Here is an 18,651-nt window from a genome sequence, read left to right on the forward strand (position 1 = left end):
TAGTTAATATTAAAAAAAATACAGAAAATACTTCACGGCTGGTTTGGTTTCTGGTCATTCCGGATGTTGTCACATCTTACCCACGTCTGTAAACAATAACTTTATTCAAATAAACTGTACCTTCATTTAATATTCAGCAATAATAATACGTCTATAGTTGCAGTGTTAAAATCAGTAGGTTTCGGTGTGCATCACTCCATGTCATTTCGCTACTAAATTCACCTCTATAAGAAATGGTAAACTAGCCACACGCTAACTGCTAACCGGAGATGAAGGATTTTCAGAATAAAATACTTAACAACTGGTTGTGCACAAGAACTTCTGGTTTTTCAGTATAAAACAGCATTTAAACTGAAGGTATGTTTAAGGTACATTATGCTATCAAAACATTGATTTTAATTTCTAACAATATGCACACACAAACAGAGTTAATGGCATAACGAAAGTTGCGGCTGTAACAGACCATCAAAACAGATCTGCATACATACCATGAATCAGACTTCTGTCATGTTTAGCCTGTTTGAGTCAGTGAGAGAAATTACACTGCCTTGATTTAGCTATTTCAGCATAGTTTGGCTGATAAGGGGTAAGAGCAATCCTGAGACACTCATGCAACTTCTCATTGGTCATGGAGCAACGTGCCCTTGTTTTGATGGCATTCATATGAGAAAAGCTAGACTCACAAGTATAGGTAGATCTAAACATTGTCAGTATAAGCAAGGCCACCGTCCTCATTGTTGGCCACTTGACTCCGTTCAAATTATGCTAGCAGTCCCTGTACTTTCCTTCTCTGTTCCTCTGAGCCCACAGGAAAACGAGCCGTGATTTGAGTTGTAGTGTCCCTTTACGTTGTATTCTTTCATCACGGATATACTTTCGTTGCACAATAAACACACCGGTTTATTACTTGTTGCGGCTGGCAAAGTAAATACATATTTGTCCGTCCATTCATTCTGGAATTGGCGATTTTCCGAATCAACTTTACGTTTCTTGGGCTTAGAGAGAGACATCTTGAAGCTGTTGTTAACTAAAGTACTTTCTCTGTGGCCCGCAAACCTAGTGTGTAACGTGAGTTTGACTGAGCCAATGACAAGTGCGGACAAAGTGCGTTTTTTTTTTAATGAGCAGATATGGCAATAACCATAATAATGGATTCAAAATAATTCAAATGAATGGAAAAACCAGCGTTTTCGCCGCATCGTCGGATTTAGTGTGATCAGACATTAGTTGTATTTATGCTATTACACATATGCCATTTCGATTTGCAGGCAACCTCTTGTTGGCCAGAAAAAAGTTCTGAAGGGCCTGATTCAGCCCGTGGGCCGCTAGTTGACCTTTTTACCTGTGCTAGACTATGGTGATTTGTTGTATATGAATGCACCTGCCTATTGCCTGAAGAAGTTAGATGCCGCCTATCACAGCGCACTGAGATTTGTCACAAATTGTAAAGCACTTACTCATCACTGTACCCTGTATGCCAAGGCAGGTTTGCCATCACTTACTGTAAAGAGGCTCAGTCATTGGTACACGTTGTTGGAGCACCACCCAGTGGCGTGGTTGAAGGTTCGATTCTGCTCCGCGCCGATCATTGATGAGTAGTCTTTTCAAGGAAAGGACTCGAACACTGAGGTATGAGATAAGCAATGAGCTGATTTAATGGTAAAAGCCACAGTACAAGATACAGAGTACTCTGGACTCAATTCTACTACCGTGTGATAGACGTATCAGGAACGGCCAGTCAGAAGAGAGCCCCGAGTGTCAGAATGTTACAGTAATTATACACATAAGCGGGGAGGAGTAGTGTTGATTGCGCCTCCCTTCATATCTTCAAATTGGTTGTTCACTCCTGGACGGGACCCTAGGCAATGAATCGGCAGTCGTTGACTCCGTCTGGTTCGCGCCATCTCCTTACGCAGTGCTTCTCAAAGTGTGGTCCGCGGACCACTGGTGGTCCGTGAGCGCCCCCTAGTGGTCCGCGAGTATATTGGTAACATTTCACATTTGAAATAAATAAATACATTTACGTTTTCCGCACTCTCGCGGGAATATCTCCGCAATGGAGCGAGTTAAAGTTTCACTTTTGATGGCATGATATAGCCCAGCAAAACACCTTCATCACACTTGCTGTTACTTGTTTGTACCATTTTAAGGCAATTTGTAATCTGTTCTAGAAAAACGATGCGATTTTGGATATTTTTGGAGTTAGGTGGTCCGCGAGTGTTTTTTTATTGGTTAAGTGGTCCTTGGTATGAAAAAGTTTGAGAAACACTGCCTTACAGTGTGTGTGTGTGTGTGTGTGTGTGTGTGTGTGTGTGTGTGTGTGTGTGTGTGTGTGTGGTGTGTGTGTGTGTGTGTGTGTGTGTGTGTGTGTGTGTGTGTGTGTGTGTGTGTGTGTGTGTGTGTGTGTGTGTGTGTGTGTGTGTGTGTGTGTGTCTGAGTGTTAAGAAGAACCAATGTCTTTATAGGGATGTTTAACTATATGTTACACATAACAGGTATAGTTGATCAATGATTATTTCGTTGTACAACAATCAATAGTAACGAGGAAAACATTTCACAGAAAGCACCTTCCCCTTTAATGCACACACATTCCCCTTAAAGATCTTCAACGCACACACATCTTAGACATGTAGCCTTTCGGATGCTTGACATGCTGTGTCCAAATAAGGATGTCTCATCTCCCACATCTCTAGTCTCCTGCCATGCAAACTGCTCCTACTTTATACAAAGTAATAAAACACACACATATGTTTAAGCCAACTACTCCAAAATGTTGTGGCAATTTAGCACTCACAACATGAAATAATAAAACAGAGAGGAATCAATAAAACACAAACACCGGTATAGTTGAGCAGTAATCATACAGCATATATAGCCACTGCAATGAACACACACACATTTTCCCTATGCAGCCTACCACACAAATGTCACATGTTTATCTTTCTGAAAGCTATACTCGTATATGTTTAAACGTCCTCGTCTCATGACATCTTTAGGATTAGTTAACTAACAAAGGTTAACTGTTCTTTTACCCTAAGGCCTTCTCTGAACTTCCTCCAACCTCAAAGTCAGCTCACTTAAAATGAATACATCTATTGATAATTCAGAACGACCATTGTCTCTCTAACTGTGTGACCCAATTCAGTAACACACATCTTATATATCAGGTGACATTAAAATGAATATACCAGAAATACGCTGTATTAAACTTTCTGCTATAACACGTTACTTTAACGTTTATTTATAAAGCCATGTTGGGTAAACTCCCGTATTATATCTGCTCTCTGATAACACAGAGAGTTGCAAGCAGCTATTGTCTGAGATCGCATGATGTAGTATTGTTAGATGTGCCAAGAGCAAGGACTGTCTTAGGTAAGACAGCTTTTATGTGCGCAGCTCCACTTGCTTGGAACAATCTTCAGCAAGAATTGAAACTGAGCAATCTCATTCCTCTGCATGTTTTTAAAGCTAGGCTAAATGAAATGCTTGTTGATACTATGGGCACTTGTAAATGTCTATAACTATGTAAATGTATCCTGTAAATATAATGTATGATGTCCTTTATTGTTTTATGTTTCATGTGGAACCTATATGCTGCAGGTCTCCCTTGAAAAAGACATCTATGATCTCAATGGGACCAATCTGATGAAATAAAGGTTTGAAATGAAATGAGTTGAATAGGCCTGTGTTAGACCATTCTTCTTCTGTAATAGTAATATTAGCTTCTACTTCCCATTTGGCTTTCACATATAGGGTTGAGTAGTTCTTGGCAGATTGTAGACAGGAGTATATTCTAGAAAGTTTATTTTGGGTGTTGCCCACAAAAATGTCAATCAGGTCAAATTCGGTGTTCCCTTTCATTTTAATATTCCTATCAAAGTGATGCCTGAGCCGTAAGTACCTGAAGAAATCCTGGGGCTCCAAATTGCAGGTTTCTGTTAGCTGTTGGAAACTTTTCAAGCCAGTACTGGTAGCTATTAGGGAATATGATGTAATGCCTTTATGGATCCATTGTTTAAATCTAAAATCCAGCTCTGCTGGTTTAACATCTTTATCAAACGCCACCCATCTCAATAACATGGATTTTCTTTCAAGTCTTAAATCTTTGCAAATTTTGAACCAAATATTGAGGGGAACCAATGTCCAGCGGCTTAATTTATCAGAGTGCAATCTTTGAGGATGTATCACATACATTGAAGGGGTATGTTCAGTTGGCTCAGTTCAAGGTTTTTCCATTTTGCATCATAGTCACAATTGCACCAGCAAACTAAATACCTTAATTGTGCTGCTTTATAGTAGTCTTCAAAGCATGGAAGGGACATTCCTCCCTTTTCTTTCGATAACTGCAGTGTTTTTAGTCGCACTCTGGGTTTCTGACCTTTCCATATAAATCTGGATATTATTCGATTCCAATCGTTGAACTGTTTTGTTGGTATCTCTATAGACAGTGACTGAAAGAGGAACAGCAGGTGTGGTAAAATGTTCATCTTTACGATCTCAATCCGATTGTGCATGTTAAGGGTCAGAGGGCTCCATCTATCCAAATCTTTTTGAAGTTCCTTTGTGATATTACCGTAATTCATGTTGTAAATATTGGCCAAAGTCTTTAGTATAGTAATACCGAGGTGTTTAATACTGGAGGTATTCCACTTAAAATTGTACATTTCCCATACGTTCCCCTGTGGTGAGTAGTGGTAAGAAAGAGTTCGGGTCTTATTTATGTTTAATTTATATCCTGAGTAAAAACCGAATTGAACCAGGCATGACATAAGTTTAGTTAGGCTTGAATCTGGGTTGGAGAGGATCAACAGAATGTCGTCCGCGTACAGACCTATGTTGTGCTCTATTTCTTTAATATAAATTCCAGTTATTTCAACATTTTCTCTTATTGATTGATCAAGTGGTCTATAAATAATGCGAAGAGGGTGGGACTTAAAGGACAACCTTGACGGCACCCCCTCTCCAACGCAACAGTCTTTGAGATATTCCCATTTAATTTAATCCTGGCTGTTGGTAAATTATATAGGGATTTAAGACATCCTATGACTTTTTCATTAAAACCGAAACGGCGCAACACCAAATACAGAAACTCCCATCGCACTGAGTCAAAGGCCTTTTCTGCGTCGAGGCTAATTGCTAAAGACTCAGAATTGTTTTTACTCATTTTATCAATCACAAACAATGCACGTCTCACATTATCTTGTGTCTGCCTGTTTTTAATAAATCCTGTTTGATCAGTGTCAATTAAGTCAGGAACTATGTTTTCAAGTCTTTTTGAAATTATTGAGGAAAATAGTCGGTAATCTATGTTTAAAACTGAAATAGGTCTGTAAGAACTGCATTCACTTCTGTCTTTTCCTATCTTCGGAATCACAGATATTATAGCCTGTTTCCAGGAAGCAGGGGTCTCTCCTCCATTAAGGACATCATTGAAACACTTTAATAGCATAGGTGTTAATAGTTCCCTAAATGTCTTGTACCATTCTGCTGGAAACCCGTCTCCCCCTGGCACCTTGCTTGTTTTCAGTCTTGATATGGCACTGTCGATCTCTAAATTTGTAATTTCTTTTGTAACCAATTTATTTTTACTCCACACCAACTGATGGTAAGTCTAGGGAATCCAAAAAAGCTTTAACGACAGAGGATTCTGCTGCATTAGGTTGAGAGTATAGCTATTTGTAATATCTTTCAAAGGAGTGTTGTATATCTCCTGGTTTATAACACATTTCGTTAGAATGTGGAACTTTCAGACTGCTGTTTCCTTAATTTCCATGTGAGCATTTTTTGGGCTCGAGGACCGTTTTCATAGTAAGTCTGTTTGACATATTTGAGTTTAATCTCCACTTGTTTATCTTATTCAGTTCTTGTTTTGTTGCCTTAACTTGTTCTAAAATGTGGGGGTTGTTTAATTCCACATGTTTTTGTTCTAATGTTTTCAATTTGGTCGTTAGATCATTCAATTGTTTCTGTTTCTCTGTTTTCCTTTTTGAAGACCACATTATTAGTTTTCCTCTAAGCACTGCCTTTGCCGCATCCCATAAAACACTTGTTGAAATATCCTCAGTATTGTTGAATTCCAGATATTCCCGAATTTCCTTCTCAGGAAAATGTACACATTGACTATCATTCAACAAGCTGGTATTAAGTCTCTTTTGTCTACTTTTGGATGGTATATCTAAATGAAGTCTCAAATACACCCCTGCATGATCTGATACATCACTGTGCTGCCCTTTTTATGGATTTATCCAAGGCATTTGATACTGTGGACCATGGCATTCTATGCCAGAAACTCATCTCATATAGGCCTGTCTGACCAAGCTGTTGGTTGGTTTGCAAACTATCTTTCAAATCGTAAGCAATGTGTAAAATTCAGTGGTCTCTCCTCAAGCTTTCTTAATGTGCCCAGAGGTGTTCCTCAAGGTTCGGTCTTGGGACAGACCCTTTTTACTATTTATATAAATGATGTGGGTCAAAGTATTGATGCCTCTGTACATCTATATGCATATGATACTGTTGTGTACTGTTGTGTTAGCACTGTTGCCCTTGCATTTGAACGTCTGCAGTCTGCTTTTGACACTTTTCAGTCACATCTGTTCCACCTTAGGTTGGTGTTAAATTCAGATAAGACAAAAGTCATGTTGTTTTCCAATAAGAAAAAATTACCAACTGTTCTTCTCTGCATCATGTCTGCACAGCATAACCCCATTGAAGCTGCACCTACAGATACTTAGCAGCGACGTGCAGTCAGGGGAGGCAGAGCCTCACCTGTCATACTCCAATGTAACGGAAAAACAACTAAAGCAAAACTAAATAGTAATAATAATAAAATGTCTCCACTGATCTGTGTTGTAAATGTGATTTATGTATGATTCCAATCGCTTTTTATAGTCAAAATCAGCAAATTTGCCGAGCTCCGCTACAACTACATGGGAGCGATGAGGAGTGAAGCAGGGACGAGCTCTGCCTCTCGTAAGCCCACAGTAACTGGCTGGAGCGCGGGCACTAATGTAGCGCAGGCACTTATTTTGTGAGCGCGCTCAAGCCAGTTACTGTGAGGTAAGGTGAGGCACAGATGAGATCTGCCTCACCTCAGAATGCGTCACCTCACAGAAACTGGCTGGAAAGCGGGCCCTAAGCGCATGCCTGCACCATCTCACTGTAGGTCACCAATGTAATGTTTGTAGATCCCTTTATTACATTTATCCTCGCCATCCATAGTCTCTAAATAACTTATTTCACGTATATAGATATTTAGGATCGCTGGTCTCATCATACAACGGCAATGAAAAAAGCACCTGGAGAGGAAGCCATAACCTCTGCCGCACTGAAGGGGGCGCAAGTGAGCCCACAGGTTCTTGTTGCCATTGTTATTCTACGCAGAGACGGTAAACGCAAACAACAAACTAGACTTTTGAAACTAGAGGAAGATAAGGAGGACTTTTACAAAAAAGTAATAGAGATTGTTGTCCAGAAGGATAGCATGGACTTCATCTTCAAGTCAAGGTAAGACCACCATTACTAAGAAAGAACAATCCAATATTTAGATTTTGGGTATCCTTTTGTTGAACGGTTTGTTTAAAATGAATCGAAGCATCAGACTAAAAAAGCTTTTGAAAATAACCGAATATTTCGATTAAGGTCAAAATATAATATTTGTAAATCTGACTCTGAAAGAGTCAGTGCCTCACCAGCCATGAACCTCACCGCACGTCACTGATACTTAGGCATCACTATAGAAGAACATCTCTGCTTCAAACCACATATTGAGGTCTTAAGGAATTTGAAATTAAAACTGGGATTATTTTTTAGAAATAAGGCCTGCTTCTCCACAAGTGCGAGGAAACGGCTTGTAGCTGCCACATTGTTGCCGCTCTTGGACTACGGGGATGTTGTGTACGAACGCCTCAGCTCATTCCCTTCATCTGCTAGACGCTGTCTACCATGGGGCTCTGAGGTTCATAACCAACTGTAAACCCCTCACACACTATTGCACGCTGTACTCTTTAGTCAACTGGACATCATTATCAATGCGCAGATCACTGCACTGGTACAAACTCATCTATACCGCTATGCTTGGACTGCTGCCCCTCTTCATATCCACTTACATATCACACAAACAGTACAGCTATAGACTACGATCTCAAAATTACATCACTCTGTCCGTCCTCTCAGTACGCATGGTGCGTCAAATGTTTAGATAACAAAAATATCTTTATTCTTTCAAGCTTTAAGTTACTCACATCTTTATAAATAAAAACAATACACAATAGCTGTGCTTTATTTCAACTGAGGTAGCAGCAGGAAACCTACTGACATAAGTCATATAAGTCCTCCTGTTCGAGAAAAAAGAAAAAGTCAGTCCGAGCAACAATAACAAGGGCCAAATGGTTGAACTAAAGTGCATTCAGTGTAGAGATGGCAAATCCGGATCTTTCCTCATGCCCTGTTTAACTTTCTTCCATCCAAGGTGATAGATCTCTAACAAATTCAGCAAAAGAGACACGCAAGCCACCACAAGCATAAATATAATAAAAATAGTCTTTTCCGTGGGCCTGGTGTCCAGGCCTGGTGTCCAGCAGTCCACGGTGTTGGGGCAGGGCCAACGCGCACACTTGTACAGGGGCCTCAGCTGGAAGCCATAGAGGAAATAATGTATTTTTCCACAGGCCCTGAAAACTGCAGTCATTAAACCGCTCTTAAAAAAGAATAATCTAGATGCTTCAGTAATGAACAATTACAGGCTCATATCAAACCTCTCATTTCTAGGTAAAATCATTGAAAAAGTTGTTTTTCAACAGTTGAGTAATTTCTTGCATTTAAATAACTGTTTGGATGTGTTCCAGTCAGGCTTTCGTCCAAACCACAGCACTGAGACTGCTCTTGTAAAGGTCTTTAATGACATCCACTTAAACACAGACAGTGGCAGAACTTCAGTGTTAGTATTATTAGATCTCAGTGCTGCGTTTCACACTGTTGACCACAGCATATTACTAGACCGACTGGAAAACTGGGTAGGACTTTCGGAAACAGTTCTGAATTGGTTTGAATCCTACTTAAAGGACAGAAACAACTTTGTTTCTATAGGTAAATACACATCTGAGTTGACAAATATGACATGTGGGGTTCCTCAAGGCTCCATCTTGGGGCCTCTTCTCTTTAACATCTACATGCTACCACTGGCTCAGATAATGAAAAACAACAAAATAAGTTACCATAGCTATGCAGATGACACACAAATTTACGTAACAATTTCACCAGGAGACTATGCTCCAATTCAAACACTGAGTAAGTGCATTGAACAAATCAATGACTGGATGTGTCAGAACTTTCTCCAATTAAACAAAGATAAAACTGAGGTAATGGTTTTTGGAGCCAAGTCAGAACGTATAAAAGTTAGCGCTGAGCTTCAGTCTGCAATGTTCAAAACAACAGATAAAGCCAGAAATCTAGGTGTAGTCATGGACTCTGACCTGAGTTTCAACAGTCACATTAAAACAGTTACTAAATCAGCCTACTATCACCTAAAGAATATATCTAGGATTAAAAGACTAATGTCACAGCAGGATTTCGAAAAACTTGTCCATGCTTTTATCTTCAGTAGACTTGACTACTGCAATGGTGTCTTCACAGGTCTCACTAAAAAATCTATTAGGAAACTGCAGCTGATTCAGAACGCTGCTGCTCGAGTCCTGACTAACACTAAGAAAGTGGATCACATCACTCCTGTTCTGAAGTCTTTACACTGGCTTCCTGTGTGTCAAATAATAGATTTCAAAATACTGCTGCTGGTTTATAAAGCACTGAATGGTTTAGGCCCAAAATACATTTCTGACCTCCTGCTAAATTATGAACCATCCAGATCTCTCAGGTCTTCAGGGACTGGTCAGCTTTCTGTCCCCAGAGTCAGAACTAAACATGGTAAAGCAGCGTTCAGTTATTATGCTCCAAATATCTGGAACAAACTCCCAGAAACCTGCAGGTCCGCTGCAACTCTGACTACTTTTAAATCCAGGCTGAAGACTTTTCTTTTTGTCGCTGCTTTTAATTGAACTATTCATATCTTAGACTGCACTGTAACTTTTATCCATGTATTTTTTCTTTTAATGTTTAATTGACTGCACTGTAATTTTTCTTTTAATGTTTATTTTATTAGCTTTTCTTTTTAATGACTGATTTTAAATGCCATTTTATTAATCTCTTTCATTTTTTGTAAAGCACTTTGAATTGCCTTGTGTTGAAAAGTGCTATATAAATAAACGTGCCTTGCCTTGCCTTGCCTTACATTCTCTACAATACACACACATGCACAGGATATTACCTATACACATCAAATCTAAATAAATGTACATACAGTGCATGACATTAAGGATTTTGGGAGATGGCCCTGTGGGCCATCTAAGCTAATTTACAGATGGCCCTGAGCCCAATAGAGATTGCCCTGAAAAATGCGCGCGGACGAAATGGCACGAAGGGTTTGGGGGGCCTCCCCCTATAGGCCGCAAGGTGAACCTCGAAAAGTCCTTTAGAAAATAAATCCCGCTCCACAGAAGTGGAACTACATAATCTTTAGTTCATAAAAAAGAACGAGTCATGCTTATCCACCAAAAAAAAGTTTGTCGCTAAAATTCCTGTCAATTCTTCTAGGCACGTAATTATTGGCTGAACTAGTCCCTTCAAAGCGTAATAATATCTTGGTCAAAAGTAGGGCCACGGTTCGTCACGTGATCGTGCTACACCAATTGGGTAGCTGCATATTGTCAACAGAAGTGAAAGATGGCCGCCTACATGGTTACGCTAAACCAGACCAAATGGATTCTAAACAGTGCTGTATGCTTGTTTTATGTCATGTTTTGTCATATGTCTTAATACATCACTAAGTCCGAGGTATTTGCGTTATATACGCGGTATTTGTGAGAGGTTTTACTATCTGGGAACAGAGTTGACCATCGAATCAACATTGGCTAACAGCGTTTATCAGCCAACTCCAGCTACAACAACATTCCTGGACTACCATGTTCGCATCGCTAGGTTCATTGGCTGAGCTCGTTGATTATTCCATTAGACTGAGGACTTTTTGTCTGTCTGTCTGTTGTTATTGTTACCCTGTACACGTTAAATGCACTCTTAAAATAAACATGACTTGATTTCATACATAGCTGCGTCCAAGAAGAAGGTTAACTTGTTACGTTAAGTAATTTAGATCAATAAAATGCAGTACTTATACCAATGGCCATTGATTCATTTATTGACTCATTCATCATATAATAATTTGATGAATTACATTATTATTATTATTATTATAGATTATTATTATAGATATATATAGATTATTATTATAGATATATATAATATATATATATAATATATATATTATTATTATTATTATTATTATTGTAATATGATAATATTGTATTTGTAACTTCATAATCAATGCCACTGTGTAACTGTCATGGAGGGTGTACAGTCTGTTGATGTTGTTGAAGACCTGCAGTGTGATCATGAGGAATGTGTGGAGGGATGAATGAGTAAATAAATGAATCAATGGACATTGGTATAAGTACTGCATTTTATTGATCTAAATTACTTAACGTAACAAGTTAACCTTCTTCTTGGACGCAGCTATGTATGAAATCAAGTCATGTTTATTTTAAGAGTGCATTTAACATGTACAGGGTACAACCCAAGGCTGCCACATCAGTGTCAGAGCTCTTGATGACGACAGCTTTGTGCTCCTGTGCAGCATGTTGGGCATGTAAAAACACCCGTGTGTCACATTCCTCATGATCACACTGCAGGTCTTCAACAACATCAACAGACTGTACACCCTCCATGACAGTTACACAGTGGCATTGATTTTGATGGGCAATGTACAAGCTGAGGTTTTTACCCACTGTTTTGAGGAATTCGGCCAGTGCTTCCTTATTTTTTCCGTCAGAGAGAAACTTCTTCCACTGGGTTGGAGTTCTCTGATCTGGGCTGAAGATTGTTATTAGTTGTGACCCTGTATCAGCTTTACGGGACCGTTCTAGGCTTTTGATGCTGATGGGTGGATACCGGTCAGAGACTAAATAAATGCGTGTACACTTGTGATGCAAAGCAAGTTGGAGTATGCTCTGCAGTATGGTCTCTGCAAGCTCTCCAAATGTTGCTGGTCTGGATCGCATGGCCTGCATGACTGCCATGCCATCAAAAAGAATGGCACCACCTATTGGAACTTTGTCAACCAATCACTCTCCACCTTTGCTCTGCAATAGATCCATGAGAGCTGATTTGTTTGTTTTGGCAAGTGAACCATCAGCACTTGCTAATGGATATGACACAGTTCCCAAGGAATATGACAGCATTTCCCTCATTTCAATTGTCCTGCTCTGGCCAAGGATGAGGAGCCTGGAAAATAACTTCTTGTCAGCACGCAAAATCACTTCCTTGCCTGCTGCAGATGTTTTGGGGGGCTTTTTCTGATCACTGAGAGTCTTGAGTTTTTGTGATATTATGGGGGCAAATATGTCAACTGTTTTGGATAACAGTCTCTGCTCCATAAACTCCTTTACAACATTTTCACCCTTTTCTGAGGCAACAAGCAACTCCTTTGTGATTTCTCCTGTTGCTACTGTTCCAGAGCTAAGACACACAATGCCGTGTTGGTGTACATCAAAAGGGTTGAGCATGGAATCAATAGTGTCCAAGATTCTACTCACAGCCTTTGCATCAGCAGAGATGCGTGTCTTGTCCAGGTCTTTTCTTGTCCGTAGCTCAGGAGATATCCCTGCCATTGATTCACACTGTCTTGCTATCGCGGCTCTTTCATGCTGTGACAGTATCCAGCGATACACTGCAGACCGATTTTGTGTGATCCCTGTCCAGCCACCTTTGGTCTTGGCATCTCTGTTAAGTGTTTGCTCAATAGCCTGGTCGCAAGCAATGGAGGCAAATCCATGAACACTTTGTCGCTGGACAGTCCACTGGCCTTTCACATTCATGTCACTGTGGCAAGAGGGATGTGTGACAGGCAGATTCATCATTTCCAGCCAGTATGCAGGTAAATATCGAGCGTAATTTACTCGATCGTAGGCAAAAAACCATGGCATCATTAACCGGACGGTTGACAGGTGAAGCTGCCAGTTTGATTCTCGCGTTGCTCTCACAAACAAGAGGAGTAGCTGCATCATGTCAATGTATGAGCTCCAGAAAGCAAATGTTGCATTCTCTGTACTCCTCCTCTGCACAAAGTCTGCATATTTCGAGCACATATTATCAAACCTCTGATCTGCACTCAAAACATCCATCAATCTGTCTGGAAAGGCACATTCCATCTCAGTGATGACATCCATGCACGCAGCTCTCTCTTGGGGTGGCAAGGAGTCCATGAAGGTGATAAACCGGATGCGCTGCAGACTCTCATATAGAAGTTTATGAGCCCTCATGCTGCGATTGTATTGATGGCCATTGAGTACCCCATTGATGGATCCTGGGGCAACAACTTCAGATTCAATGAGGATATCTTGCAGTCCTGCATCTCCAAACCTTTTGCCTAGAATACTCAGGTAGGACATGCATGTATGGAATTCACCTAGTCTAATCACTAGACGCTTTGTAAACTCAACATCCTTCCAGCGTATTTGCTGTGCTTTGGCATATATAGCCTGGTCAAACACTAAAACTATATGATACAGTTCTAGCTGGTCAGCAATCTGGACACTTCGCTTCAGGATAGTGTTGACTGTTGACATCTCTGTTGGTGAGGCTTCAATGACTGGAAGATAATACAATGCGGACTTCTGCAGAGTGTTTTCATCCTGAAGCAGTGTATGGAACCCTGTCCAGCTTGGGATTGTACAACTATCCGTACATGTGAACTTCACAAAAGCATATGCCATTTCAGCTTGTGCAGCAAAGTGGGTGTCCATTCTGCATGTCACTGACTGCACTGGTTGACACAAGTTCTGTGGCCCTTGCCTTTTGGACTGATGGTAAGGTTGTATAGGCATTGGGGGGGGGGAGCTATGAATGAGGTAACTCCCTTTCTCAGTGGCTGTCTGATTGCTGTGGACATAGGCTCGACGGGCAAACTCTGGAGCATAATTCCATTTGTATGGTGAGTAGTTCCACGACCCGATAGTGTCTCCTCACCAAAGTCAATGTTATCCCACACAAGTGTTGTGGGTGTCCGCTTTGAGAATCCCTTCGGTATTTTGTCTCTGCCTTCTACTAGTGTCAGTTGGGCAAGGCTAGTGTCTAGACTCAAAACTGTGTCCCATGATGCACAATGTCCCAGTCTGTTAAGCAGTGATACAATGCGTGATAATCCAGTTAAATGTTAAACCTAAAGCCAAGGATTTGGGTGTCTGCTTGCGGCCCTTGGAAGCAAGGTACACAATGTCTTGACAAACAGACAACACTTTCAAATGTACGTCATCATCAATGTTGACATAATGATCCAGTGTTGGCTCCTCAGTGGCACCTATAATCCAGCTGACCAGATTGTATAGTCAAATGGGGACAACAGTTTGAGATTCAGTGACATTTAGATTTTCAGAAGTGGGAGGCCATGGGCATGACATGCCAGGAGTGTCACTAAGCAGTCTTTTCAAAAACAACGCTGCTGTATACAGTGTCCTTGTGTCCTCCTGTGTTGTTTGGCACTTTGTTCTCCCTGTTTCATTGTTGCTGTCTGTCTGGCTCAATTCACTGGACTGTGTTGTTTCCGTACCAGATGGATCTGGTAGCATGTCCACGAGTGCATCCTTTGACAGAGTCTCAGCAAAAACCAGTTCGCAGACGTTGCGCTTGGTGGGCATGTGAAACGCTAGCTGAGGGAAATCTTGAGCCAGCCTCTTCTTCAACAGATCCTGTCTGTAACACAACAAAACAGTGACAATTACGAGTCACAGGAGTACCATCAAAAGCAGAGAGTGGTGGAGGTGATACAAGACATTACAGACTAGAACCTATATGCCATACAGCACATGTAACACCAAAGAAGCCAAATAAAGGCCCACGTCATCACAAACAACACTACACACTACACATCAGCTGTTCTCCATGTTGCCAACTGGTACATAATAATAATAATAATAATAATAAATGTTATTTATATAGCGCTTTTCACAACTCAAAGATGCTTTACAATAAGAGGGAGGGTAGACAAACAAGGACAGGCAAATAAGTAAATATAGTCAAATAAAATAAACAAAAAAAAGGCAGTCAAGAGGAAGTTGAGTAGTTGAGGAAGTTGCACATGTCTGTGAAAACAGCAAGACTTAAAAACTGTTTCTCCAAACAGGCCTGTCATACACATTGTGTTTAAAGCTGGCCTTGCACATGATAAATAATAAGACTTGTATTACATTGCAGTTACCTGTAGTTTGAAGCATCAACACCTTTGTTTGCTTTCACCATGTCAATGAAGGCCTTCCTCAGCTGGCCCATTCTAAGCACCTCATTGTTGACAAGCAGCCTCTGGCGGATGATCCTCTCACAGAACAGCTTGTAACTGGCATCAAACATTGGCTCATCCCTACAACACATGAATGAGAAGTACATAAATGGATAAATGAATAAGTGTTGTGATTGTGTGCACATATAACAGAAGGAAATTGGATGTTTACTTATATAATGTTAAGTATGTGTATATATATATATATATATATATATATAGCCATCGCCGACACACACCTGGACTTCAGTCTGGTGGTAGTGCAAATAGGTAAAGCAATCCAAGGAGAAATAACTTACTGTTCTGTCTCTGGTTTGTCAGGTCTCAGCAAAAACTTGGTGTACTGACTGTAACAGCTTTTGTGGTACCGCACCTCCAGAGCCACACAGTCTTTGTCTTTTATATGTAAAGAACGCTTTGGTCATCTTTCTTCTCAGCAGCTTTCTGCAATTTGCCTAAACGGAAAAAAAGGACAACTCAATGAGTTTGTTGATGTGTCTCTCACACATAATTGTACCTTTCAGTTGTTCAACCACAGAGAGAGAGTGTGTGTGTGTGTGTGTGTGTGTGTGTGTGTGTGTGTGTGTGTGTGTGTGTGTGTGTGTGTGTGTGTGTGTGTGTGTGTGTGTGTGTGTGTGTGTGTGTGTGTGTGTGTGTGTGTGGGGGGGAGGGGGTTTGCATTTTAGATTTTTGCTTACCTGCTGATAATGTTTCAGTCTTACACAGTTGATCCCTTTGTCGCTTGCCTGCTTTGATGATCATTTTCTCCTTCATCTTGCATATAATGCACAGGGCAGGAAGGACGGGGCCAGAGCCTGTGATTGGCAGGCCTGACCTCGATCGTAGCTTCTCTGTTTGGCTTCGGTACGTGCTGCTAGACGTTGATGGGATGGGCTCGACCTCGAGGTCCTCCCTAACGTCTTGATCTCCCTCACGTGCGAGCCGTCTTTCCACCTTCGTCATGGCCTTTGTGTCGGTAAACCTTATGTAGCATGTGTGGTGGAAGCCAGCGTCCTCAGGAATATCTTCGAACTCGAAATCAAGACAGTGCTTGTGGTTTTCAGCCACCACGTTCCGAGAGTCTCCCTTCAAGCCGAGCCACCGTTGTAAACTTGTCCTGTACGTATTCCATCTTGTATTGGTAAAATACTCAACCTTTTCGTGCTTCACAGACGTAATATGCATGTAACAATGTTTGTGTGTTGATAATTTTGACTTTTTGAGACTTTCTGGTGCGTTTTCCTCGTCCCCGCTACTCGATGAAACCATGGCGGTCGCCATTTTTTCCAAATCTGTTCGTTGATACCGGTATATGCAGCTACCCAATTGGTGTAGCACGATCACGTGACGGACCGTGGCACTACTTTTGACCAAGATATTATTACGCTTTGAAGGGACTAGTTCAGCCAATAATTACGTGCCTAGAAGAATTGACAGGAATTTTAGCGACAAACTTTTTTTTGGTGGATAAGCATGACTCGTTCTTTTTTATGAACCAAACATTGTGTAGTTCCACTTCTGTGGAGCGGGATGAAACGATAACAGGTTTCACCTTATGGCCTACTAGAACATTTTGATTTTTGCAGGTCTTAGATGCTGTCTGGTGCATTCTCTAGACTGAATTATAAGATGAACCACCACAATATTATATTGTACCATTTCAATTTTATTCTTAATTTCACTTGTTTGTTTGTTCTTGTTTGTGTTTGCTCGCTTGCATGCCCTGCATAGCTATAAGAAATACTTAAGGTGTTGGTCAAGACACTTTCCATCTGATGAAGGAAAATGCCTTCCCAGATGTAAAAAAGTAGAAAACATTACATTCAGTTATAACTGCCAAAACAAACATTATTTACACTATTATGGCCCCTGTTAAAAATGTTTGTAATGTTATCTACTGTAAGTTGGTCGAACGAATGCCTTCTCATCCGGAAGCTGACCGAGCAGACCCAAGCAGCAGTCGAGAGGAGCCGAGCGCATCCGCGAAGCACACAAAATGGCGACGTCAGAGTTCCCGTTAGCCGGCAAATCTAAATCTCTTCGGTCAAAATAATTTCCCTTTAGCGCAATACCGCTTCAGTTGCGCCACTTATGTGACAGACAAGAATAGTCAATTCTAATGTCTAACACTTAATGTGGAGAAAGAGATGTCCTGTATGGGTTGATTGTGCGTTGATCTGTTGGTAATGCCTCGGGGTTCAGGTGGGCATGTAAACAAATGCATAATGCTGCGCTATACTTTGTGGCCTCACCCGGTTGCATAGCGACACTTATTGTTTAGGTCTCTTTTAATAAGCAGGTAGTCATATCATTAGCTAGAACTAGCTGGATCTGATCGATATGGACATAAACGCGAGTGAAGTCTAATCTGACGGGAGAGAGAGATCAGCTGCTGCTGACGAGTCGACACGCGGCTCTGCATGATCACATGCAGCGGTGAGCAGAACAAAATACACACTTCAGGTTAGAATATCGCACGTAGCTATTTTAATTACCTCTCAAACTACCTAAACTAGTTATAGATATGTTTAGTTTTTACTGTCGTGTCAGTCATTACTGGACACCCTTCCAACACCACAGCTCCTGTAACATAGAACATCTGTAATACATTATATTGCCCCAAAAGGCAGATTCTAAGCTTGCATGTTTTAGCCTTAAGCAGAGAAAGGAAGAGGAAGTTAGTGTTTGCAGGTGCTGAGGCAGTCCGAGGACATCAAATGGATTTAAGGAAAATGACGATGGGAAGCCTGGGGAATGGAGAATGTGGAGGAAGAGGAGGGACAAACTGGGACAATACCAACTACAAAAATATCAGTGACTACATGACATTATATTTCTGTTAGCTGACGCTTTTATCCAAAGCGACTTACAATAAGTGCATTCAACCATTCTTTGTTTAAAAAGAGCAGTCGAAACAGGTAAGTTTTTAGTCTGCAACGGAATTGGTGAAGCCTCTCTGATGTCATCAATGCACAAAAAACATCAGTAATTTAATTACTTTAATTTAATTAAGATAGAGGATTTATCAGAGAAGGGACAAACTGAGTAGTTAACACTACATGACTCAATTGTGGACACTTTTCAATCAGATTTAAAGACGGATTTACAGGAGCATAAAGGAACTGACAGTAGGGCTCAGAGTCTGGCAGGCCTGTACACAGCTCTGCAGCAGTGAACTGTTGGGACAAATCCTCACTTATGCTGCTCGTTTGAGC

General features: G+C 40.8%; 1 protein-coding gene across 1 annotated transcript in view; it reads right to left on the bottom strand.

Annotated features, from left to right (window-relative positions):
• The window catches only part of LOC117552392 (general transcription factor II-I repeat domain-containing protein 2-like), a 93,415-nt gene extending 77,579 nt beyond the window's left edge, over window positions 1-15,836 (bottom strand). The window contains 3 exon segments of the mRNA XM_034225764.1: window positions 14,711-14,853; window positions 15,359-15,517; window positions 15,736-15,836. Of these exon segments, the coding sequence (XP_034081655.1) occupies window positions 14,711-14,853; window positions 15,359-15,507 (292 nt within the window). The 5' untranslated portion in view covers window positions 15,508-15,517; window positions 15,736-15,836.
• Window positions 15,837-18,651: the final 2,815 nt, after the last annotated feature.

This window comes from Gymnodraco acuticeps, unplaced genomic scaffold (assembly GCF_902827175.1).
Source record: "Gymnodraco acuticeps unplaced genomic scaffold, fGymAcu1.1, whole genome shotgun sequence".
NCBI classification, from domain to species: domain Eukaryota; kingdom Metazoa; phylum Chordata; class Actinopteri; order Perciformes; family Bathydraconidae; genus Gymnodraco; species Gymnodraco acuticeps.